This window comes from Desmodus rotundus, chromosome 2 (assembly GCF_022682495.2).
Source record: "Desmodus rotundus isolate HL8 chromosome 2, HLdesRot8A.1, whole genome shotgun sequence".
NCBI classification, from domain to species: domain Eukaryota; kingdom Metazoa; phylum Chordata; class Mammalia; order Chiroptera; family Phyllostomidae; genus Desmodus; species Desmodus rotundus.
Window position 1 is genome coordinate 49394218 of NC_071388.1, and position 26259 is coordinate 49420476.

At 38.5% G+C, this 26259-nt stretch overlaps 1 protein-coding gene across 5 annotated transcripts in view; it reads right to left on the reverse strand.

The window, feature by feature from the left end:
• Window positions 1-26259, reverse strand: part of FGF12 (fibroblast growth factor 12) — a 492036-nt gene that overhangs the window by 3802 nt on the left and 461975 nt on the right. For all 5 annotated transcript variants that reach the window (XM_024556270.4, XM_024556271.4, XM_045192061.3 and 2 more), the window contains one exon: window positions 15112-15310. In XM_024556270.4, coding sequence (XP_024412038.1) covers window positions 15112-15310 — 199 coding nt within the window. The remainder of the gene's footprint in view (window positions 1-15111; window positions 15311-26259) is intronic.

A 26259-nucleotide genomic window follows, 5' to 3' on the forward strand; every position in this document is an offset into this window, starting at 1 on the left:
TCTACCAAAATTGTGTAGCTTTTGTATCTTATGTTAATTAACCCTATGGAAATAAGATAATTAAAAAACTAATAGGAGGAATGATAGGAGAACCCTGGCAGTTAAAGTGTGTAGACTTGATTGATAGGTTTAAGTGTTTCAAGTAGTAAGGAAAGTTAGAGGTTAGCCTTAATTGACAGGCTTAAGTGATTAAAGCTTTTAAACAAAGAGTCAAAGAGTTTAGCCTTAATTGATGGGCTTAAGTGACTAAAGAATGTGGAAAGCTGTTGTTCCAAAATTGTGTAGCTTTTGAATTAAGACTCCTTTCCTTTATCACCAAACCCTTGCCTCCAGAATTTTGCCTAGAGGGCGGCAGTGGGCAGCAGGACCCTGCTTGCTGTTTAGTAACAATGGCACTGAAATGTACACTTAAAATGGTAAATTTTATGTTGTACAAATTTCATACAACATAATTAATAATTACACATAATTTTTTTTAAATCACACATACAGAAACAGTGACCTGAGTATAAGCTATAAACAAAGAAGTGACTATTAAGGACAGGGGTGTCCATTTGCATGGGAAGGCCCAGCAATCCCAAATTGTCAAAATACTAGTCGTAAGCCTGTGCTAAGAAAGAGAGAGTTGAGATGTAATTGAAGGGGTATAGGGTTGAAGAGAGGATAGCAGAATCTGATGAGAAGGACATCGTAAGAGTACATGGCCTGACATAGTATCCATTTAGCCATATGTGATTACTGAGCACTTAAAATTTGGTTAGTCCTAATTCAGATGTACTGTAAGTATAAAATAAATACTACATTTCAAAGATCACACAAAAAGATAAAACATCTTTGTCATAAGGTTTTATACTGATTACATATTGAAATAATAACATTTTGGATATATTGAGTTAAATATATTATTAAGATGCGTTTCACATTTTTAAAAATGATTACTGGAAAATTTTAAATTACATACATAGCTCATATTATTTCTATTAGATAGTGCTGTCTTAGAAGAATTTGCTGTTCTCTGGGAGAGACGTGCTTTGATCAGGAACTAAAGCTATAAATTACTATATGATGGGGAGGTTAGTTGAGGAAACTTCCGGACCTGATTGGACCTGACCTCCACAGGTAGACTTAGGAGAAGCAGAGTGTCGTGAATGAACAGTGCCAAGATACAGTCATTTCTGTCAAGAGAACTAAAATGAAGCCAGGAGGCTAGAGGATTCTGCTGTATGCAGGTCCCACTCAAGAACGTTTGGACCTTTAGGCTAACCATGAAACCACATCGCAGATTTAACTTCCTCCTTACCATGGGGACCACACCATTTACACTCTTCACTCTGAAAGGAGCCAATCCTTTCAGCAGCCAGCATCATTCATTTACATCAAGGGTCTAAATGGGAACAGCACCTAAGTCTTTGCATCCCTTATTTTCATATTGACATAACCAATCCTTGTTAAGAGATGCCAATCCTTCTTTTGCATGGAGGACCTAAATGGCAGCTGCACTTGTGGTTTTTGCTTTCATAAACCCTGCCTCTCTTTTCTGGAGCACCATTTCAGTCACTGCCTGAATCTGTGCCTCCTGGATTGCAATCTTGTGCTCAAATAATGCTTTTATTCTTTGTTACAACCTACCTCTTTATTTTTGTTCACGGTGTCTTTGATCCCTTTGATAGGATGAACTGGTTCACAAAACATCTGCTGATCCTTTTAACTCAGCTTAACTAATCTTACATCACTTTCATCCTATTACTGGCTTTTCACTTTTTCTCTTTTCAAATGCCAATTACTCTTTTCTAACTAAGAGCCAAAAATGAATTTGTTCAAGCATTAATGTGTTCATTTGTTCTATGAACAAGTGACTATTTACTTTGTACCAGGCACCTGCCTGATTCTGTGTCATCTGTGAGAAATGACCTCTTGGTTCCCGCCCTGAAGGAGCTCAAAGCTAAGCGATCACAGATATGCACACAAACCAAAGGTTAGAAAGAGCCACCGCAGAGAGTTAAATGGCAAGTAGCACATAAACAAGCTACTGTTGTTGACTTAGCCTTGTAAGATGCAGAGGATTTAGAGAGATGCATGATCTAATAAATAAGGACGAAGCGCTGTTTGTGTAAGAAAAACAGTGACTGGCTGAAGAATGTGGTGAAAGAGAGGTGGTGAGGACTGACAGGGCTAATTTGGGTCAGACCTCCTGAATTTCTGGCTAGACTATTTAAGCCATGATTATGATCTATATCAGCCTCAGTCTGATAGTGAATGCAAAGTTAATAATATGTCCATCAAGTATACAAGTGTATAGGGGAAAATCTACTTATTCAATCTTCTTATCTGGAAAAATGTCTAAGTTTGTTTACCTGACTTAAATACAGGCAGTCAGATTAGTCAGGAAGAATCAGTCAGCACGCATCTTACTGCATGGATTCCATAAGAAAAGGCTGGCAGCGTTGGAAACTTCCGTAGGTTGTTCTGATACCATGTGGACACAACCTTATGTTTTAGAAGCAAGCCTAGCTGAGGCACTGATGCTTATTTAATAGGAATAGTATTTAATATACCCCCACAGCCACAATTCTGACTGCAATGGAAAGGCGGGGTTCACTTGGTCTCCATATTGACATGTTGAGAAGAGTTATCCTTCTGTTTTGTGGGTGCTTCATTTAGCATGTAAAACTAAACACATGATCAATCAAGAGTTACTAATCCCACATATGGAAATAACATACTTTTCTGTACAGTAAACACTAATCACAATGTTATATGGCTCCTGGCGGGAATCTGAAGTTCTGGTATTAGTTTCCAATCATATACTACTGAACGGTCGGGGGGAACCTTTAAGAAGCATGTCCGGGTTGCTGCCTGGGTTCTGATCTTCGTTCGATAGTTATATGAGTTCTACACTCTGAATCTGTGCTTCTCAAATCATTCCTACCCCACGCAAGACTAAATTTTTCTCTTCCTAGTAATCAGGACCTTATTGGTAATCGCAAAGATCCCCAGTCTCTAGACGTGCAGTAGTTCATAGTGCAATGATGTTCAAGCAGGGAGCTGTTCCCTCACTTTCTGTTATAATAAGCTATTATTTCATAAGGAACCGATTTACTTTGCTTTAGGAGTCTCTAGAATTTTTTTTTAATATCTTGTTCTTGAGTATGTTCTTCTCATTCCCTCTGTTTTATGCATTTTGGTCCACTACAGCTATGAGAGCCAAGTTCGGCATTCTGGTTCCATTTGATGATGAGTATCTTCCAGACTGGGAATAAAGTGAAAAAACAAACAAAAACCCCAACTCCTTATCTTTCTTGTCCTCCCAGCTCCCCGATTCTGTTAAAGAGAAACTCAGATTCAGTACCACTACCCATTTAACAACTGGAAACAAACCCTCTGACTCAGGCAACTTGGATGTTACTATCTGACTCTGTCTCGTTCCGAACTTTGCTACTCTTCGTTAGGGATTTTGTACTCAGTGGACATGATTTAATGCTAGCTCTTGGTATGGAACTATTTCCTAACTGTACTTCAGATTTCACTTTACCCAATTCTCCAACAAATTTTAAGAATATTCAGTGTCCTGACGATGCAGTACCTGAAGACTAACAACGTTCCCGCTCTTTCCTCTGGCCCTTCTGGGTTGCCCCTGACCACGTTGCTTGCCCTCTTCCCTCTTTCATGTAGGAAGAATACATTTTCTCTTTTTTTTTACCCCACACATTGTTGAGATAAATATCACTGTCCCTCTAACACATGTGGTATCATGATAGTTTTAGATAAGAGGTAAAAGGAGATAATGTTCTCCAAAAGGAAGCATTTCTGTCTGGTTTTTAGTAGGCTTTTTAAAATAAGTTTCTTCCTATTTTTTATCTATTCTGATATATGTTCTGAGTTCTTCATCTTCTTCCCCATCCGTCTCCTTCTCCTCCTCTTCCCCCTCATCCCCATTCTCCTCCTCTTCTTCTGGATATTTCCTTTTATTCCTGTTTTGACTTTTCTTGATCTATAGTCCATTGAAGCCAAGAAATTCATCTCAGCTCTCAGAGTAAAAGTGAAGCAGAGAGATTGGATGAGAGAGTATTCTTCCTCATTTGCCGACACAAGATAAGCGTAGGTTTCTAACGACAGCCCACGTCATACATTATTTTAACACAGAGCATTCAGTAGAAATCCCCAGTTCAACCCTTTAATGCGAGCAGACCACACCTGTATGGTGGACGCTGGTTACCTCGTGCCTTGGCATAACAAAGGTTGCTATTTGCACAGCTGCCTGAGATGCACTGGCCATATCCCTATAGCAAGCCCTTCAGTCCAGGAATCACAAATAAAATGCTACACTCGGTCATAACAGGACCGCAAGCTACCAACTGTGTAATAATATTTGGCATTTGCTCTATTTTTTGCTTTAGTTTTAAATGCAAGATTGTGCCATTAGAAAAGAAAAAGTCCAAATGTATATTGCTGGGCTTTGAAGGCTTGTTAAAAATAAAATCCATCTTCTCTTTGTAACATCAGGTATGAGTCTTTCCAAGGCAGGCTTTTCTGTTTAATGTTTTTCTTCTATATTCTTTTCACTGGCACCTCTGTTGCAAATGCGGTTATCAGAATATGCAGGCATTCCTTGCCATTATGATCGTTCAGATTCGCTGTTTGCAACTTTTAACATTCAAAAAGCACTTTTATTTCAGTTATCAAAAACGTCTCCTGGAAAACCTAAATGAAAATAATGCCTTTCTTAAAAGTATGAAAAAAATGGCACTTTCAGGAGCTGCTATTATCTATAACTCAGGCAACTATAAAAAACAGGAGCCAGGTACCATTCCGTGGGCACTCTCTTAAGTAACAGCCGTCTTCATAATCATAGCTAATATTAATTGAGCACTTATGATATATCTGCAATTTATATACACTAAGATTACTCTAAAGGACCCTAAAACATAGATACATTGTTGGTCCCTTTTGCAATTGAGGAACCGGAAGAACAAAGGGGTAGTTTGTTCATAGTAGTGTGCTGATAAGAGTGCAGAATCAGCATTCAAGTTCAAGTATGATCAACTCCAGGGTTCCTGCTCTAAGCTCCTAGTCAAACAATTTAATGTTCCTGGAGAAAAACATAAAAACTTGCTACTGCTCTCAACTCAAAAGCTTGACCCCAGATCTCAAGGGTGTGGTGCTCAGCACTTCCTGGAATCCTACTGTATTTCTCCAGCCAGCCCTCTCTCCCAGTCTTCCCAAGGACTCTTCCATACCTTCTCTTTCCCCTCAAACTTCCAGCAGCACCTCAAACCCTCCTCAGATTCAGACAACAGGCCTGCCTTCTTTTCTTTTTTCTCTTCTCCTCTGTTTCTTTTCTTTCTCTCTCTATTCTTTTACCTCTCTGTCTCTCCTCCATTCCCCCCCCTTCCTTCCTTTTTATCAGTAAACCACCTTACTTTGGATGACACTTAGGAAAGACAAGAAGAAGAGAAAGTTTTCATATTCCCACCACAAAAATTACCAACCTGCACACTTCTGCTCACACACGTCCTGGCTTCTGGCTTGCTGCTGTGCCTGGGAGCTGCCCATTCTATCCAAGGCCAGCCCTCCACTTGCCTCTGTGGGCTTGATCCATCCCTCTACTCACTGACCCTCTCCGCTGTGATACTGGTTTTCTTTCTCCACAGTCGTTCCCATCAGTCTATAAATATCTTGCAAGAGCCTTAAATAAACTCCACTATGTAACTACTGGCTTTTTAACATCCCCATTCCTCTCCTTCCCTTTCAGAACAGACCTGCTCAAAACTGTCATTCAGAATCACTTTCTTCTTTTATTTACCTCTCCTGATATCGTGAACCCACTTTAATCAGACTCCCGCCCCATTCCCTTCACTGCCATCACTCGTGTCAAGTCACCACTGACCTTACGTTACAATGCAATGGCCAGTCCTCACCCAGCAGCACCTGGGAGCGAAGCTGTGTCTGAGGAAGATAACGGCTCTGGTCCTAGTTTTGCCTTCCAGATGTACGGCCCTAGGTGAATTAGTTAAATTCTCTTAAACCTGGTTTCCTCAGCTTTAAAATCAGAATGGTAATCTCTTTTTTGGTATTATGGTTATATTTTTATTCTTTTACATTTTTAAGTATACTTTATTGATTATGATATCATAGTTGTCCCATTTTTTTCTCTTTCTCCCCCCCTTCCTTGTACCCTCCTTCCACCAGCAGAGCTCCCCACTTTGTTCATGTCCATGGGTCGTACATATAAGTTCTTTAGCTTCTCCATTTCCTATACTATTCTTAACCTCCCCCTGTCTATTTTCTACCTACCATTTATGCTTCCTCTCCCCTGCACCTCTTTCCCCCATCCTCCCTCCTCCCCCTCCCCGCGGATAATGGTAAACTTAACACGCATACTCCCAAAGTGTCAGCGACTATCCAATGGTACTCTGGCTACGGATGCGTGTCGAAAATAACATGAGCCACGCAAATGAAATATGAGGTAATACACCTGCTACTAAGTATTACTTTTATATTACACCTGGCTGCTTGCAAATCACTTACAACTTGACCGTTCTGGTGGTCACGGGGCAAACTCGGTGTGAGTCGTTGCGTGGCAACACTGCCGTGCCGTGGAGAGCTGGAACCCGCGTGTGGGGGGCGATCCTGGTCGGCAAACTTTGTTTTCCAAATGGAGACACGTTATCTCCAGTTTCTAACAAAGCTCATAAAAGATGTTCTAAAAAGAACGTCCATCCTGTATCAATTTTCATAAGAAAAGTAATAAAATATGACTAATCTTTCTATTATCACCAATAAAATAAAATTTTCCTCGGCCCTCTGTAATTTTCAAGAAGTAGAAAGGTTAGATTGCTCTCCCAGTTAATGTACCATTAAAGATACTTAATTGTCTTCATAGCAGACCATGGAAGGGTGTGGGCAATTAACATGAAGCAAATTTCACACCTTAATTGATGTCACATGGAAACCCTTTGGAACTGACAGAGAATTTAAGTGCTGGTTCAGAAGCCATGTATTGTCAAAAAAATCTACTCAGTATGCTGCAAATATTTATTATAAAGAATTAGGAGACATTGTGAACAAAAAAAATCTGTCTTCATTTAGAAAGAGATCAGAAGCAATGTTTGTGTGTAAGAGAGAGAGATGGTAGAAGGAGGTATGGGGAGCGGTGGGAGGGCCTTATGAAAGACTGAAGTCAAATGCAGGAAGCAGCTGCTTTGAAGGAGTTACAGTGGTTTGGGGACAGAAGATGTCACAGGCTGGCAGAGATCCCAAACTCAAAAGATGGAGGAGAGGTGGTTGCACCTATTTCTTGCCTTTCAAGTAATTAAAACAATCAGTGGCATCCGAGGTAATTTTCTGCTCCATCTTTCTGTTTCTGTCATTTAGTATGGTTGGGCCCAGAAAGAGATTTTGGAAAACAAACCATGTAGTTATCTTTCTAGTTAATTGAAACAAAAATATCAAAATCAGTTTGCCATTGGTGTCCTTCCAACTGGAGCTTTACCTCAGGACTCATGATTTGTTCTGTTGTTTTTTTGCTCCAGATTCAATTTTCACCATTTCTCATCCCTTAGTCAAAGTCACCCCCTACGGCACTTGTCCAATACGTAGCACAATAACACAATGTCCAATTTCCAAGGGAAAATAAAAGGCACTTTTCACTGATTGGACAGATGTTAGAAATCCAACTTTCTTGTAATGTCTAATCTTCATACTATTCCTATGAAACAGATGGAATTTACTATTATTATATATATTTAAAGGCTTTATTGATCTATTGATTTTAGAGAGAGCATAAGGGAGAGAGAGCAAAGCATCGATATGAGAGAGAAACATCCATCAGTTGCCTCTCTTCTGTGCCCCAGGTGGGGACTGAACCCACAACCTAGTCAAGGTTCACGGTACAGTGCTCCAATCCATTGAGCTATGCAGCCACGGCAAGGAATTTATTATTGACTTGACCTTCAGAGGTTACTGAGGTTAAAGAAAGTAGATTACTTTCTCAAAATTACTTAGAAAATCATAGGCAAAACTGTTATCAGAAGAATCAGACATTTACTTATCCATGATTAATTCATTTCTATTAGGTTGCGCTTTCTCGGTGATCAATTTAGTAAAATACTTGGCATCATCTCTACTAATTCCAAAAGATAATTTAACCAGCACTAACAGGCACCCATCTTAATAGGGGTAGAAAATGTAAAAATGTAACATGTTTAATATATTTAATTTCATGATGTCAGAATGTCAATTTATACTGTAGTAAATTAGGCTAAGTCCAATATATTAATCATAACAATTTAATATTTTCTGATGCCAAGATTGGACCAAAATGTGCCTAAAAACAACAAATTCAGGTGAGAACACTGAGTCTCAAAACTGGTTGCCATTAGAATCACTCGAACAATATTTTAAACCTGTTGATTCCTAGGTCATGAATAAGTAAAACAGACACTTTGGGGGTTTGTTCTGAGAATCTGTAGCACTTACAAACTCTCCAGATGGCTCTGACACAGCAGGTTGGGAAGCCCTGACCTACCCATGCTATCAGGACTTACGTCGGTTGCCTTGTGTGTGCGTGCATGCGTGTGTGTGTGTGTGTGTGTGTTAGTGCTGTGTTCCCACCCGAAAATAAATTGGTGGGAAGGGGCACATGTCCTTTTATTTCAGGTTTAATAACTTCTGTAGCAATGACTCTCTATTGATATTTACTAATTTTATTTTGGAAACCTACTTTTTTCCTCCAGAATTAAGTTCTTCATGCTTAAATCTTTAGAAAGTGCACACATGCTTTTCAGAGGGAAGAAACTGGATTCTGAATACCATCCACTGTGCAGAAGCTAAGTAATGAGCTTCCTGAAGTAGGAAGGAGCCAAAAGGGAGACTTTATCTTGTTCTTTGTAAAAGAGTATTTTCTGCTGTATCTGGAGCTAAAGGGGGAGGTCACCACTAAGACAATTTAAATATGGGGAGTTACTCATCTGTGGCGTGAACAATGCTCTAAAAGGGCAAAACTGAGAATTGTGAAGGCTGCACTGTTGTCTTAAATTCCAGGGGACAGGACCCACGTAAGTGGAGGTTTAAGTACAAAGCACGTAGTAATGGGTTTAAATATTGAGTCCATCCATCTGTGTGAATAAAATGCTCTCACAACCCCTCATTAACACCTCCTGTGTTCTAAACACAGGATGGAGAGCAAAGCTGTGCAGAGGAAGGGGTTGGTGGATAAATACTGTATTATCGTGCAATCAGTGTGGGACTGAAAGATCCTCAAACTGGCAGAGCTTAATTTGGGGAATCCTGACATCAGAATTATATCATCAGCAAGACTGCAAAAACGGCAGAGCTTTTGGAAATGAAGAAACAAAAACAAAACAAACCTACTCTGGCTGTCCTCCATAAGGGCCCAGCTCCCTTCGCAAAGAAGAGATGCCTCCTGTCTGGACTACTGACTCTGTTGGTATCAGGACTAGTGGTAGGCTTGTGGGTTTACAAAAATTCCTTCAAAAACTAAAAATAATTGACAACCCGTCTGGTTAAACAGCAGTATAATTTCTTATGAAGTTGTCATTTTCTATTTCTTTTGTAAAAGTATCTTCTAGTTATATGCTTTATATTTGACATATGGAAAAAGTATTATCAAAAACTCTAAGCTAAGTATTATGGCTAGAATGTCCCTCATTCTAACCGTCCCTTCAATAAAAGTCATAAACCACCCATTATGGAAATAGTTCATAAAATTATATTTTATTCATTCAATAATTCAATAAAGTAAGTGTGTTTAGAGTCTTATTATCTGTAAATCCTATGACGGGTTCCATGAAGGAACATGGCTTTACAATAAAGTGCTTATAAAACCTGCCACAGAACGTCATTGCCAAAAACTGTAGGAATCGTCTGGTCTCGGTTCTTCTTTTACAGAGTAGGGAATGAAGTCTGTTAAAATTCATCTGAAAAAGTGATGTTGCTTAATTCTTTCTTGCCTGATTTTACCACAGCACTCCCTTAACTATCTTATCTGATCATCTACCAATATGAATGTGTATCATCATACACGCGCTTACTGCCTCAGTTTTGCGTGCTATAGAATCAGCTAACTATTCAAGCTGCATCATAGTATGATACTTCCGCTTTGCTCTTTATAACTTGTTGGAGTCTTTGCATGTACATCGGCTTGCTTCAGATTGAAGACCAGCACAGTAGAGGGGTGAGGTTCAGAGGCATTGACGCTAGGCTTCCTGGATTGCAGTCCCAGTTTTGTATTTATCTAGCCGTGTGAACTTGGGCAGGTTCATTACTTTACATATCAGTTTCCTCATCTATAAAATGACAATATATAATATAGGGCTGCTGTAAGATTTAAGCAGATAACATATTTAACTTGCCTAACAAATAGTAGATTGATAAATTGTTATAGAAGTAGTAAGACCAGAATTAGTAGCAATAATAATGGCAGCAAGAGTAGTTTTGGGTTCCTGGCAGGGAGAAAAAAGTTCTCCCAAAAATAATGCCTCAAGTGTACATATCTCTGATAATAATGCTAACCAGTAAGCATCATTTAATGATATAAAATTCTCCATGGAGAATTATTGGATGTGTTTTATAATTACAATAATGATATCAAAGTATTGATGAGGCATAAGAGTACAGACCAATTTCATGTCTATCAAGTAAGTTATAATATAAGTGCAGGAAGGTCTCCATGAATCTAAAAATTCAAAATGAATCAAAGACTTAAATGTTAGACCAGAAACCACAAAAATCCTAGAAGAAAACATAAGCAGCAAAATCTGAGACATTGCTTGGAGTGATTTTTTATCAAGTATATCTCCCCATGCAAGGGAAACAAAAGAAAAAATAATGAATGGGACTACATCAAACTTAAAAGTCTTTGCACAGCAAAGGAAATCATCAACAAAGTAAAAAGATGACCCACAGAATGAGAGAACATATTCACAGATGCATCTGATAAGAGGTTAATATCCAACACTTATAAAGAACTTACAAACCTCAACACCAAAAACCAACCCAATTAAAAAATGGGCAAAGAACTTGAATAGACACTTCTCCAAAGAGGACATACAGATGGCCAATGGATATATGAAAAGATGCTCAACATCACTAATTATCAGAGAGATGCAAATTAAAACCACAATGAGCTATCACCTCACATCTGTCAGAATGGCCATCATCCATAAATCAACAAACAACAAGTGCTGGTGAGGATGTGGAGAAAGGGAAACCCTTTTGCACTGTTGGTGGGAATGCAGACTGGGGCAGTAACTGTGGAAAGCAGTATGGAGATACCTCAAAAAAATTAAAAATGGACCTGCCTTTTGACCCAGTGATCCCACTTCTGGGAATATGTCCGAAGGAACCCAAAACACTAATGTGAAAGAACATAAGCACCCTTATGTTCATTGTGGTGTTATTTACAACCACTGAGCTATGGAATCAGCCCAAGTGTCCATCAGTAGATGAGTGGATAAAACAACTGTGGGACATATATGCAATGGAATACTATGTGGCCATAAAAAAGAAAGTTTTACCTTTGCAACAGTATGGATGGACCTGGAGAACTTATGCTAAGTGAAATAAGCTAGTCAGAGAAGGACAAATACCACCTGATTTCATATGTGGAATCTAATGAACAAACTGAACAAGGAAAATGGGGACAGACTCATAGATGGAGAGCAGGATGACAGCTAGTGCAGTAGCAGGGAGGCGAGGGGGTGGAGGGCTGAGCAAAAAGGAAAACAAATGAGTCATGGCCACGGACAACAGTGTGCTGATTGCTGGGGGAGGGGGTATAAGGGTACTAAATGGTAATGGAAAAAAATACAATAAAGATAAAAAAAGGTCTTTTATTTCTAGGGAGCAAGAATATTGAAGATTTAAAAAGAAGATTTGAATTCTGGCTCTGACACTTAATAGCTGCTCGATTGGAAAAGTAATTACTTAATGTTTCTGTGCTTCGGTTTCCACATTTGTAAAACAGGAATGGTACTAGGGTCTCCTTGGTAGAAATGGATTGAAAACTGAAAGAGGCAATAATTGAGATATGTGTAGAACAATAACTACAAAGCAAGCATTTCTAAAGCTGTTATGTAATACTGTTCAAAAGAGTGAGCTTTGCTCTCTGGGACAAAAGGCAAAGAAATTTCTAGGCAATTAAAAGGTCTTTAGTCTGAAACCATTTCAGTTCTTGTTCTCATTTTTGGAAGCGATTCTCCTCACATTCTATATACTTCACACCTAAGGTTCAGTCCCGTAATCCAGAGAGACAAAGAGCCTTGGAAGTAAATCCAAGCATTAGCAAATCTGATTTAAAATGGAACTTATTTTTTCCTAGAAAAGGAAAATCATCCTAAAGCATCAGTAGATAAGAAAAATGAAAATGGCCAATGAACCAAAAATGTCAATGACAAAATTAGGAATCAGAGCTATTCTGAAGTTAAGGCAATGATAGGTCAAAGCAGAGGCTCCTGGTTGTCCCATTTTTTCTGAAGTCCCATCCAGAAAAAATACTGTCCCAGTCTTCCCTGCTCCTAAGTATAGCCACCTAACTGTGTTGTGGTCAGAGCGATGGAGATATCATATGGCAACGGATGGAGACCGTGTTGAAGAGAACATGGGCACAGGCCATCTCCTTCACCCCTTCCTCTGTCCTCTGACTGGAATGAGGGTGCCAGCTGGGTCATGGGGGTCAGGGCAGAGCCAGGGCCATTGTGTGAGGTTGTGCCGATGCACTGTGTACAACACACCAGGGGGAGAGGCACCACAAGCCGACGCAGCCAGGGTCCGGAACAACAGGAAGGACACAGTACTAGCCCTGGAGAAGCGACACTAGATTTGGCTTGTGAGAGAATAAAACTTTTTATAATTAAATTGCTCTCCACAGGGTTTTATGTTATATACAGCAAACCTGATTCAATGTACACAACTAGAAATGTCTAGTCGACTCTTCCTACATTTGTGCTGAAACGTGGCAATAAGTGTAGGACGAAAGCCGCTCTAGGAACACGATCGTGGCACACGTTTCCTTCCCAAACGTGTCCGGACTCAGGAGGAAGCCTGACTAACCAAAGTGCAGTTATGATTGGCGTGGCAGGTTACAGGCATTTCTTTCTTTTTTTGGGGGGGGGGGGGGTAGTATGGAATATATTGGTCATAAAAGGGATGAATGAAACACAAAGATATTTTCCTTTTCACTTTCCACAAGTTGTTAATGAGAATATAATTCTTGCATAACAAACAAAAAAAAGTCAACTTAAATACAAAGTTAAAAGGAAAATTTGTTCAAAACATCATTTTTAGAATCAATATATTTGTCCATGGGAAATATTATCTCTTTCTTAGGCACCCTCCGCCTAACCCTACAAGCGGTGCATGTCTGCCTCTATTCACAAGTCTGCCAGAGTGTTTTTGTTCTGCCTAATCTCCACCTCTCATCTCAGATGGTCCCAACAAGGCCTAAGCCTGAGGTACCTTTACATATGGTCTTTTCCATGGCATCTTTTTGTGGTGGAAGTGATAGATCCTTCCCTAAACCCCAACAGAATTTCCTGCAATGTATAATGTACCTTTTTACATTACACTATTGCTAATAGTAAACATTTCTTATCTCCAAGAACATTATAAAGGTCTCTGGAACAGGTAGTTCTTCTTTGCTTTGTATTTACTTATTCATTCATTTGTTCATTCACATGTTTACTACTCATTTGACAACTGTATATTGAATATCTTTGTGATATGCCAGACACTGCACAAGATACAAGGAGATAGGAGGAAATAAAGGAAAAATAAAACATGTTCCATTCATTCAAAAACTGAGCTAACTATGGATACGAGGAGACAGTAGAAAATAGGTAAATTTAATACAATGGGATAATTTCCAGGGAAGAGAAATGTGTGCAATGATAAGGTGACAGAATGCTTAGTTCTCCTTGAAGGAAGTCAGGGAGGCCCTCACAGAAGCACTGGTTACTAAATTGCTTTTTCTTCACGAGAAGTAACAGGCATTGTCCAGGCAATAAGACCATGGAAATTGTGGGGAGGGAAGGGCAAAGAAAACTACATGGGGCCCAAATTAGTGAAAAATATCACCAAAAGGCAAGTTCAGTTTTGTGCGGTTAAAAACTCAGAGTGTGGAACAAAAACCTCCACGGGAAGGACCAAACATCAAGGATCTTGTGGCATGAACCATGTGTCTCTGTGATACTTTGTACAGGGCCAAGTATCCACTAGCCATGTACAAGTAAAGTGATAATGCATAGCAATGCACTGCCTCAATTTCCACATTTTCTCGGGCAGGAGCCTCAATCAATGCTTAAGTAATCAGAATGTGTGACACTTAAAGGAGAAGAGTGTTACAGGGGCACGTGTGCAGACCGTCGCCACTCTCTGAGCCCGTGGCGAAAACCTGTCTGTGTGCGGTAGAGGCGGTCACTCCAATGACACAGTCTCATCCTACTCGGGAGAAATGCTGCGCACCGTGGGTTTACTCAGCACACGATTACTCATTCCACAGCTCAGCTTGAAATAAGTCACGTAGTACATGTCACTTCAACATCATTACATTAAATAACGGGGGAGGGGAAGTTATAGGCTCAAATGAGAATAAAATTTCATGCTATAAATAAATATTTCTTGATCACAGTATAGCATACTACTTTCTTTCCTCAAAAATACAAAGAAAAATTAGTACATTATGTTGTTAGATATGTTCATAAAGATATAGCAATTAGTGTAGACACATATTTCTAAAAGTCTTCTGAAAACTTTAAAGCACTGAAATGTTGTTCCTGGTTTTGTAAGGGTGTAGCTTGAGACATTACATTGTTGTTTTCCAAAAAGAAGGACATTTTATTACAAATGGTAACTACCACTACTTTTCTACGTTCAGGAATTTTCTACCTTTCCATATCCAAGCAGTTTTTCTAAGTACCAAATATTTGTGATATAATTTTCTTTTTTAAAAATATGTACAGGTGCCATTGTGCTTTCTGAATTTTTGCTCTGACGTGTTGCCTGCTAAGGAAGCTCTGCTGAGTGAAGGGATAAGAAGAATTGGCATAAACACACCAATCAGATTCTAAAGACGAAAAGAAGTTCGCTTCTTACCTTCAATAGGTTTGGGTACAAAATGTGATGAGGGCTTGGTTTTCTTCACTCTGTTCCCCTTCATAATTTGACCTTCTTTATTGAGTCCCAGAAACCATGCTCGGCCTGATTCTTGCTGACGGTACAGTGTGGAAGAATAGATCACGTAGTAGTTTTCAAACACAGATTCCTTAAACTTGCATTCTGGAGTGAAAACATCCTGCAGAAAAAAAATATAGATACAAAAAAGAGAGAGGATTTTTTAAATGCTTAAATACAATGAACCCAAAGGATAGGTCCGCTGTTGAGAACGCGTAGGAGGGAATTGCACGTAATTTCTACTGGCTCTTGGTTATAAAGATTGATCGTGCAAAATCGAGAAACAAAGTTTTGTTTCTAAACAGCTTTTACCCTACAGAACACAACTACAGAGGCTACAGTCACTCATTGGGTTAATATCGAGACTATGCCTAGGTCCAAACTCTGATCCCAGTACGTTCTGTAAGTTTAAGAGACTGGTCATTGTGCATATGAATGGCCCTTAGCATGTGGAATGTATCCATGGGAATCAAAATGCAAACAACAGCACACGCTGGCTCAGCAGACGTTTTTGAAGGGGCTCTCCCAGATGCACAGCCACTGTTGCTCCTCCTAGCTTTACCTGCCAGGTGTATGTTTCCCAACTCAAGTAGCAATATATGGCTTGTCTAACCCTGTATAGTTAATATAATTAACTGGTCCCATACTTCTGATTTATCTTTTTCCCGTTCTTTGCAGACCCACATTTCCTCCTTACCGTGCTGGCTGTAATTACCCTTGGGATGAAATTGAAAGGAATGAAGGAACACTCATTGCATCACAGCCCTGGTCTCCTCTCTGATTCCCCAAAACACCAAACATAACCCATTTCAAGTCCTTTACAGCCTTTGTTTGTGAAAACCTCTTTAACAACAAATTAACACAGCTTGATCTCACATTTCATTAAGGTCACTGCTCAGATGGGACTCTCAGACACCTCTCCGACTACCTTACATAATTTAGCACATTCTCCAGTCACTTTCTAATCCGTTACTTTGCTTTTTTCTTCACAACACTGCCTCACATTATATTATATGTGAATCTGCTTAATCTTCTTGGTGGTAAGTGCCACAGTGGTTATATTCCCCTCTTGTTCTCAACCGTTATTAGAATTTAGAAAAAAACAACTACTTCAACAAAATAATTTGGTGATAAGATATGATGAGAGCTGGATTTTTATTCCTGCATATCTCTACTTTGTGTTGAAATTGGGAACTTCTTAGGTTCCCTGTTCCCCTATATATAAACAAGAAATGTTTGTTGAACTAGGCGTCCATTTTGACTTAAGCCTTTTATACCTTTACCATTCGTATAAGATAAATAATCCTTGAAATTAAAGAGCCAATATAAAAATATGTTTTTTCAAAATTAGGACTTACATATCAAAAAATGGTGATAATATATTATTAAGAAAACAAAATGCAAAATATAAATAAGAATATAATCAGAGAAATTAAACTTAGCTCTTATGTTAGTAATTATGACTAATGATTCTCTCTATGATATGTAAAAATTACTGATTTTCCAAGCATATGCTAGCTACAAAGGATCCTCTCAGTCTGATCGTTTTCCTTTTCAAATCAAAACCCAAATCCAAATCCTTTTCAATGTACAAAAGCATCGTTCCTATTTTCTGTGCAATCTTGTTTATTGGGTAATATATAAGGAAACGAGAATAAAAATTGATTATTTTTAAACACAATTTATGTCTGACAACCCCAGAGACATACTTTCTTTGATTATATAACTTTGAATATCTGGCTGGGAAGCTTCTAGTTTGCTAACTTCATTAACAGCTTTTAGATGCAGAGATCTTGAAAATCTTTGGTTTGCTTTATATAGTGTATTGTCAGACATAATACTATTAAATCAAGCAAGAGAATGATTGTTTTCCATGTGGACAAGAGACAAAGAAAATGCTAAAATATATCATTTCAAATTAAGCATTTTTTAAAAAGCTGCATTGTTGTTACTAGAACAAGTCTAATTTTATAACTTAAAAACACAGATTCAGAAACCTTTATATACTTTCTAGATAATTTTTTAAAAGATTTTATTCATTCATTTTTACAGAGTGGGGGAGGGAGGGAGAAAAAGAGGGAGAGAAACATCAATGTGTGGTTGCCTCTCACGTGGTCCCCACTGGGACCTGGCCTGCAACCCAGGCACGTGCCCGCCTGGGAATCAAACCAGTGACCCTTTGGTTCACAGCCTGCACTCAATCCACTGAGCTACAGCACCCAGGGCTCTAAGTAATTTTTTTACTGGAAAACGAGCTGATTTGTCTAATAATAAAGGTTCTTTGTTCACATAATATTTGTAGTATCTTACAAAGCAACCAAGTAAAGTTATGTCATCATAAAGTGATGAAAACTGTGGTATGCAGGAAACACAATTGTGGAGGCAGATAGACAGATTCGAGTCCATGATTTTAAATCTTGGACAAGTTATTTAATTCCTCTGGAGCTCAGTGTCATCATCTGTGAATTAAGGCTACTGCTACTATCACTATAAGTTTATGATTAGTAAATAAGACAGTAAAGGTGTGCTTAACATAGTATCTGGAATATTACTCACTTCCTTTACTTCTAGTTACAATTTTCAGATGATATCTGATAAGAGAAAAAATTACCCTGAACAGTAGGTAGAGAAAAGTTACTTTACTTGTGGAATCCAGGTAACCTATCCTGAGTTCCTCTTCCCTATCAAGGCTAATCAAGGCTACCTTGAGGTTAATTTGGTCCTCTATAGAGAGAGCACACAAATAAACCTGACCATTTCTCTTTTTCTGGTAGAGGATGTTTTTGGCAAAGGTTTAACGTAGACAATGAAAACAGTGAGATTGTTAAACATTTTCCTTCCTTTGGATCAGTCATCAATTCAAATGGAGAGTGCAGGCAAAAAATCAAGGAAAGGCTGAGACTGAGAAGGGCAGCAGTGAAGAGTTAGAGATCACCAAGGCCAAACAGGTGTCATTAAAGACCAAGTCTGAGATCTTCCACGCCCTTGTATTCCAAATTATTGTGTACAGATGTGAAAGTTGGACAGTGAAGAAGGCTGATAGGAAAAATAAAATGATTCATTTGAGATGGAGGAGAGCTCTGTGGATACCCTGAGCTGCAAGGAAGATGAACAAGTGGGTCCTAGAGCAAATCAAGGCTGACACATTGCTGGGAGCAAAGATGACAAAACTAATTCTGTCTCACTTTGAGCACACCATGCAAAGGCAGGGTTCCTTGGAAAAGATAATGCTGGGAAAAACAGAAGGCGGCAAGGAAAGAGGAAGACCAATTATGAGATGAATTGGCTCCATAAAGGAAGCCATAGGCCTGAGTTTACAGAAGCTGAGAAGGGATGCTGAGAACAGGATATTGTGGAGATCACTCATTCGTAGGGTTGCCAAGAGTTGGAGCAAAGTCAATGGCACTGACACACGCATTTTTGACATGAATCTGAGAAGTGATGTAATTTTCAGATTCTTAACCCCTCCTAACAAGGCACAGTATCACATACCTGCTGGACTTAGCCTCTAGCCGGAAGCCTACAAGTATAGAAGTGGAGTGGGAGTGGGAAGTGGGAGGCCCTTGGGGGAGGGGATATATCATATTACAATTCATTTTATCATCAAAATTATTTCCATGAGTCTGAATATTCTGGAGACAGAGAGCAATTATTGGAGGAACTGTGCAATTCTACACTAAAATCATCATTGGTTCTTACGAAGTGAGCATGTACACACTATGTCACCAAATGCCCACTGTGACTGAGTTTGAAAATCAAGGCAACTACACCCAATACCCGTGCACATTCGTGAAGGAGCCTGTGAGCCTCGGGTGCCTCAGTCTGTCTTCCTTTCGGTGGATAAGAATGAAAGTGGGGGATATTTTCAAATTCCCACACTTCAATTTAAACTTCATAATATGTTTTAGAAAGTCATTTTGAATATTCTAAAGAGCCCCAGAAATGATCAACTGAGGTTGGAAATGTGGTGTTTTTTTTACATGAAATTTTCCTATTTTTAAAACTCCATGTGTCAACATCCTTGAAGTCAGAATAACTGGTATCATACATAACTTCCTGATGTAAACAATGGTAAACCTTTGCAAATACACGAGGCAATAGTTTCCTGGCACCTGCCAACTGGAATTACAGGGTTTTGATCTTCGAGAGAAAGAAAATATATGAGGTAAGTACCACGTTAACCCCAGCTTCCTGCAAGTGGCTCTTTTAAACCCTGGAATAGGAGGGTGAGGTTGAAGTATAGCACTTTCTTTTTTCTTAAACTGAGGAGTCAGAAATTGAGGTTTGGGGCTATAAAGGGCCTTGGACATGTGGATGAAGGTTCCAGAGAAAAGGAACTGGTGGAGTGGGGGGAAGACTCATGGGAATTCCCAGAGACCTTGGCCTTATCCATGGACTGCACATGGTTAAGATGAGAGTCCTCAAAACCTGGCATAGAACAGCTACCACAGATTGAGAGCTGAAGGAAGAAACCGGAGGGCTGGGATATGATGAACTTCCAGACCAGCCAGAAAGGAGACACGTTAATAAGCGCATTGGACATTCACTGAAAACCTCAGAAAACAATCTCAGATTAATGATCACACCTAGCTAAGGTCCCTCCACCCCCACCCCCAGGGCTAAAGACAGCAGCAAAATAGTCAAGACCTACCCCCTCTGCCTCCAACGCACACACACACACACATACAACCTGATAAGAGGATCTCCTAGTTATTTATCTAAATGCCAAAACACACACACACACTCTTTGTCAGAAGACAAAATAATATATTCTACAACATATCATAGAAATGTGTAACATAAGATAAAGATCACAAAACATGGATATAAGCAAAGCAATGTAAGCGGTCGACACAAAGATCAAAAAATGACTCAGATCTAGAATTAGCAGCTCCTATAAATGTTATAGTACTTAAAGAAAAAGAAAGACATAATTAGTAATCAAATAGAAAATAGCAGCGAGAATGGAAATGATAAAAAAAGGAACCAAATGAAGATTTTAGAACTGGAAAGGACAACATTTAAGGGGAAAAGATGTTGGATGTACTTACTGACATATTAGATACTGGCCAATGAAGGCATGGACGAACCTGAAGAAAGGCTGATTGAAAGTACCCAGGCTAAAATACACAGATAAACAACGATTTCAAAACACACACAAAGAAACAGGCTCAACCAGTTCACAATATGAAGCACTCTAACATACGTGGAAGAAAAAGAAATAAAATAAAGGTGAAAAAATGAATAAGTAATGGTTAAAATTGATCAAATATAGTAAATACAAAAACCCTACAGATCCAGACTGAAGAAGTTCAGCAAACTCCAAGCAGGATAAAAACACCAAAACTATACTCGGGCACATTGAAACCAAACTGCTGAGAAATAGAGATAAAGAAAACAATTAAAATGAAGCAGAGAAGAAAAAAAGATATATCACACACAGAAGCATTGGAGGCTAGGAGACAAGAGAATGAAGTCATTAAATGCTAAAATAAAAAACTGACTGAACCCATAATTTTATACCCAGTGCATGTATCCTTCAAAGCTGGTAAGATAAAATAAAAGTATTTTCAGATAAACAAAATGAGTGAATTTATTTCTAGCAGACTTACATTATAATATATGCTAAAATATGTTATTTGTGCTGAAGAGAAATTATACCAGATGGGAAACTATATTATACAGGAAAGGATAAATAGCATTGGGAATCATAAATATGTTCACAAATGTAAAAGCACATACTTTTTCTTCTTTTAATTTTAAAGCAAAAATAATAACATTGCAATGACAGTTATAATGCAAAACAAAAACATATGTACTGGGTTGGCCAAGAAGTTCATATGGTTTCTTCCATAAAATAAAAAAACACATTTTCATTTCCACCAATAATTGTATTGATTTGGATATTTTGAGTATGTAAAGGGTGCTGCTAAACATCTTCCAATGCATAAGACAGCCCCACTGCAAAGAATTATTTGGCCAAAATGTCAATAGTACCAAGAAACTTCACAAACCACTTCTGACATATTTGATCAGTCACAGCACCTTCTCCATACACTGCACAAATCTTTTTTTGTGTTTCAGTTTTGTTTTTACTTTTCTTGAAATAATACACCAAAAATGTTGCATGTCTTTTTCTATCTTCAATATCAAAATGGCTGCACAAAAATTCACTAATTTTGCTAAGTTTTAAAAATGCATGCTGATATGACAGCTGTCACAATACCATCTAACAAAATTGTTTCAAATGAAGTGAGAGACAACTAAGCACAATGAGAGCCATTGTACAGAAGTAACTAAAAGAAATTTTTGGCCAACCCAATATATATATGTGTGTATATATACACACACACATATATACACACATATATATACCATATATATGTACATACACACATCTATAGTGTATGTATAGTATACATACACATGCCTTTGAAGAAAGGACAGGGGTTTAATTAAAATATATTGTTTAAGGTTCTTATATTTTATGTGAAGTCTGTTAGTATTATTTCTATGTACACTGTCTAAAGTAAGAATCCCCATTGTGCTTTTAGAGCAAAAACTATAAACACTCCAATTAAAAGGTGGAACCTGTCAGAGTGAACAAAAATGCAAACCTTTGTTTATAAGTGATAGCCTAAAGTCTCACAGAGGTTGAAAGTAAAAGTGTGGAAGAGATATATACCAGTCAACAGTAAGCATAAGAAAGCAGACACGCCTATATTAATGACTGACAGGTGACACTTTAAGACGAGGAGTATTCTCGGAGGTGAAAAGAAACACTGCATAGGGATTAAGGGCCAGCGCATCAGGACCTTGACATAAGTGCCCTACACCTGCATGCGCCTCACAACCGTGCTTCACAGTGCACGCGGCCAAAGTGACAGAACTGCACGGACACGACGAATACATCCACAGTGATAACTAGCGATGTTAATACTCTTCTCTCAGCAACAGCTGGGACACACAGCAAATTTAGTAAAGATGCAAAAAATCTGAGTCCTATCAAACAACCTGACCTAGTTAATATTGTAGAACACTGCACCAAACAACAGAGGAGTCTTTTTTTTTTAATGAATACTGAACATTTACTAAGATAAATTCAGGTCCATGTTAAGAGTCAAAAGACTCATATCTCACACAGTATGTTCATCGACAGCAACAAAATTAAAGTAGAAATTAATAGATGCTAAATATCTTAAAAATCCTTGAATATTTGAGGTTGACACCATACTTATGGAAAACCCATAGGACAAGGAACAAGTCATAAAGGGTAGTACCAGTAGTTCTAACTGAATGATAATTATACACAAAATATCAAAATTTGTGGGATGCCGCCAGAACATTGTTATTAGGAACGAGGTTTAAATAGTCATCTTACAGAGCACATACCCTGTGACCTGCTTCTGGGAATCTGATCTGCAGATATGGGAGCACATGTGCCAAGTGCAGTACATGCAAGATTATATTCATGGCAGACATGCAATATCTAACTACTGCACAAAACGAAATGGCCTTCATTAGGGGACTGGTTCATAAAATCCAGCGTGTCCACACAGTGAAATATTATACAGCTGCTGAAAATAATAGAGCAGCGCATCGTGAATTGCTGTGGAAAAATCCCCCAGACGCATTGTTAGAAAAGGAAGTAATCTATATGCTTTTGTACACACCACTGTTTGTGTTGAACACACACATGCATAATGCAAGCACGAAAGCACTTGTTCACAACAAGCTACCGTCTATGTTAAATATGCACAAATATGCACATACACACAAATGGGTATTTATAAAATTATGTTCAGAAAGTCTCTTGAAGAACACACAAGGAGTTGGCAATAGTGTTTGCCTTCTGGGAAGGGATCGGGATGGTTGGAGAATAAAGCTGTAAGAAATAAAGTTACTTTTCTCTATGCATGTGTTACTGCTTCAAACGGTAAATTAAATTAAAGGGAAAATCCTCTTGGTCAAGTAAAATTAATCTACTAGCTAAATGTGGCTTGCAGACATCTAATACGGAGTACAGCTACAGGAACAGTTCTATACTAAATGTGAAATCTTAGACTCTGAAACGGGCATTTACTTACACAGGCACACGGGACAAGCAAAAGCCTCATGACTATCAGAATAAGATCCCTTGGTTTCATATGAAAGAATTGCATTTTCTGTGAAAAATCACCGGAGGAAGAAATCAGTGAGACCCTCATTATCTAAACAACTGCAAACGGACTAGGTGAGTGAAGGAGGAGATGAGAATGAGTCTTATTACTTCACTTACCCCATTGCTCCTGTCCTGGTAATGAGACCACCGGAATAACCTTGGTACTCAGTACTTGGAAAATTATCTCGTTATTTGGACTCTCCCTGTTTCATTTTCAGCCTTTCCATGATTTGGATCAATCCCCAAATCCTGGGGACCCCAAATCTCTCGTCCATTACTGTCTGAATTTCTGGTCAAAGCTGGCATGAACATAATACACTGGGCTTTCCAGACAGCGATGACATTTCACCTGCGAAATTGCCGTTACGGGCTTTTATTGGGGGTCATATGTCACTGTAGGCATGCTGTCATGCCATCTCCTCTGTCACCGAGGAGAAACAAACCCGGAATTTGCTTCTGTTGCTTGCTCATTGGGTTCAAATTACACTTTCATTTAGACATCTTCCTGGCAGTGATTCCAATGCTCAGTGACTGAAACCTTTCTCAGCGAGGAGCTCCTATAATGGTCAATGAATGAGAAGTGCAGGCTGGGGTGCGCCGTGACTACAGAGCGCCCGTGATGCAGGATTGCTGTGAAGTTGCTGTGCAGTATAACAGACACCGCAGATCCTTTTATTAATCCGCAGCAAATGAAAGATTAAAAAAAACTAAGCAAAATAACTCTGGTCGCCTGCAGGTATGCAGTGGGTGTGAGTGGACCAAGACCCGACTTTATATGCCTAGCCGAGCTAGAAAACCGCCTCTCACAGGTGTGTTCTGCTCCGTCTCAATCAAGCTGCTATGTTCTGTCTCACCAGACACTTCTATTTCACTGGCCAAAAGAGTAAACTGCTGGACAAACAGTTCTGATAGAAGTAAAAAGCTAGAGTTGTGGTTTTTTTAAAATCTGCTGTGAATCTTCCTGCTACGATGATGAGTAATTCGCCAGTAAAGAGGGTGCAGAGAGAGGGGCCTAGTTTACTGCGTGAATTCTCTGAAGATTACGGAATACAACTTACCTCTCTCATGTTTTGAATGTGCTACCATTCAGACCAAGCCATGACAAAGACAGTTATTTGATTTCATAAATGGTGCTAAAAGCAAACGAAGGCCATGTGCTCTGTCCTCACGATGGACATAGAAGCCTTGGAGTGTATGTTTAGCCTGAATCTCCATTTTATAAAGAAATCAGGGTCTCTAGGGGGGTGCATTGTCATAATCAATACCATGCCACTAGATATTATATGTATTTGCAAGTTTAAACTTACTCAGTACAACTTATTTGAAATCAGGGTCTCTCACTTATTTCCCCGTTGCCCCTTCGTCATGCCTGGCATCTGGTAGCTTCTCTATAAAAGTTTGTGAATGAGCGAATGAGTGGATGAATACAGCCTATTCCAAATGGCCAGAATAGTTTCATGAAACAGCCCTTGGGAGGTTTCATCAGCCCTAGTAGAGAAATCTCCCAGAGCTAAGCTTCCATTGAGACAACATGGAAAGAAAATTCAGAATCCAACTACTTACATTCTCTTAATCTGTTTGTTTTACAATTGAAACTTAAAAGTTACAGCTAATAGTCAACAGATTCATTGCCTAAAGGAATTATCATTTATGCTTTTAGAAAATACTTGTATATGAAAAAGAGAGAAACATTTTCTAAATAAACAGAAGTATACATTTTCGGAAGGAGCCTATGCTACAGAAACGAACAGAGGTATGAATCCACATCCTTTTCACACTCTATGTTAGTTTACAGAAGATAGAGATTTCATGGAGGGTGTCTACAAGAGATAATATTCCTTTCTTGAATTGACAAGTAATTACATAGAAATTCAAATACATTTTAACTTGATAAAAGCCACTAACATGTATTAAGCAAACCAAACACATGCTATTCTTGGCCTGGAAGGATACCAGTGGAATGCTAATGATTCTCTTTGATGTTAATACTACCTGTGAATCATTTAAGAGTAAACCCTCTTTTGAAGTACTGTAAAATGTCACAGTTCCTCTTCCAGTCCTTGTCTATATACCTCCAGTTCTTTCATAAAGTCTTACATAAAATGTTGTTTAATACTTAGTGAAGTGTATATAACTTTTTTTCTGCACATATTAACCTGATTAGTAAGAAGGCTATACTTCCTTTGTATATATAAATGTATTCTATTAAAGTCATGTTGAGGAAATGTCAAATGAATAAAGAATTTTATTTTTAGATCACTGACTACACAAAAACCATCAATTCAATTTCTCTTAAATTTTATTTTATGGACTACCACTCTATCTGAAAGGGAAATCATTTGTATTCATTTCCTATTTTGATTTTTCTGGCCCTATGTAAAAAAAAAGAGAAGAAAACAAAAGAAAAACATAGGTTGAAAATTTAAAAAATAATAAAAAAGCCATTGCCTAGTATGAGTCATAGCTCCTTTTCTGTTAACCTCAATTTTTCTTAACCTGCCTACAGCTTTAGTTTCAAAGTTGGGGCTCTACAGATATAGATTACCAAAGGGACAGGGTAGGGGAATGGGTGCAAAACTAAACAAAATGTTCATATTTATTGATAGGCAAAATGCCAATAAAAGCACAATAAAATATTTTAAAATGTTGACAATAAAAATGAAAAAAAAGGTTAGAAGATGCATTAGCATGGATCAGACTGTTTTCAGGGGTCAGAAAAAAACAAAGTTTGGGGTTCAATTGTTGGTAAGCAGTTAGTATTGCCTTTGGTTTCCCCTGAAGTGTGTCAAAGATGCTCAAAGAGAGTTTTCGCTCTTTGGAGATACTGGTAATTTGCAGCTTGGCATTTTAAATTTCTTTTCTCCTTAGTAGAAGTCTGGAGTGTTAGAGATGGAACTGAAAAGAAACCT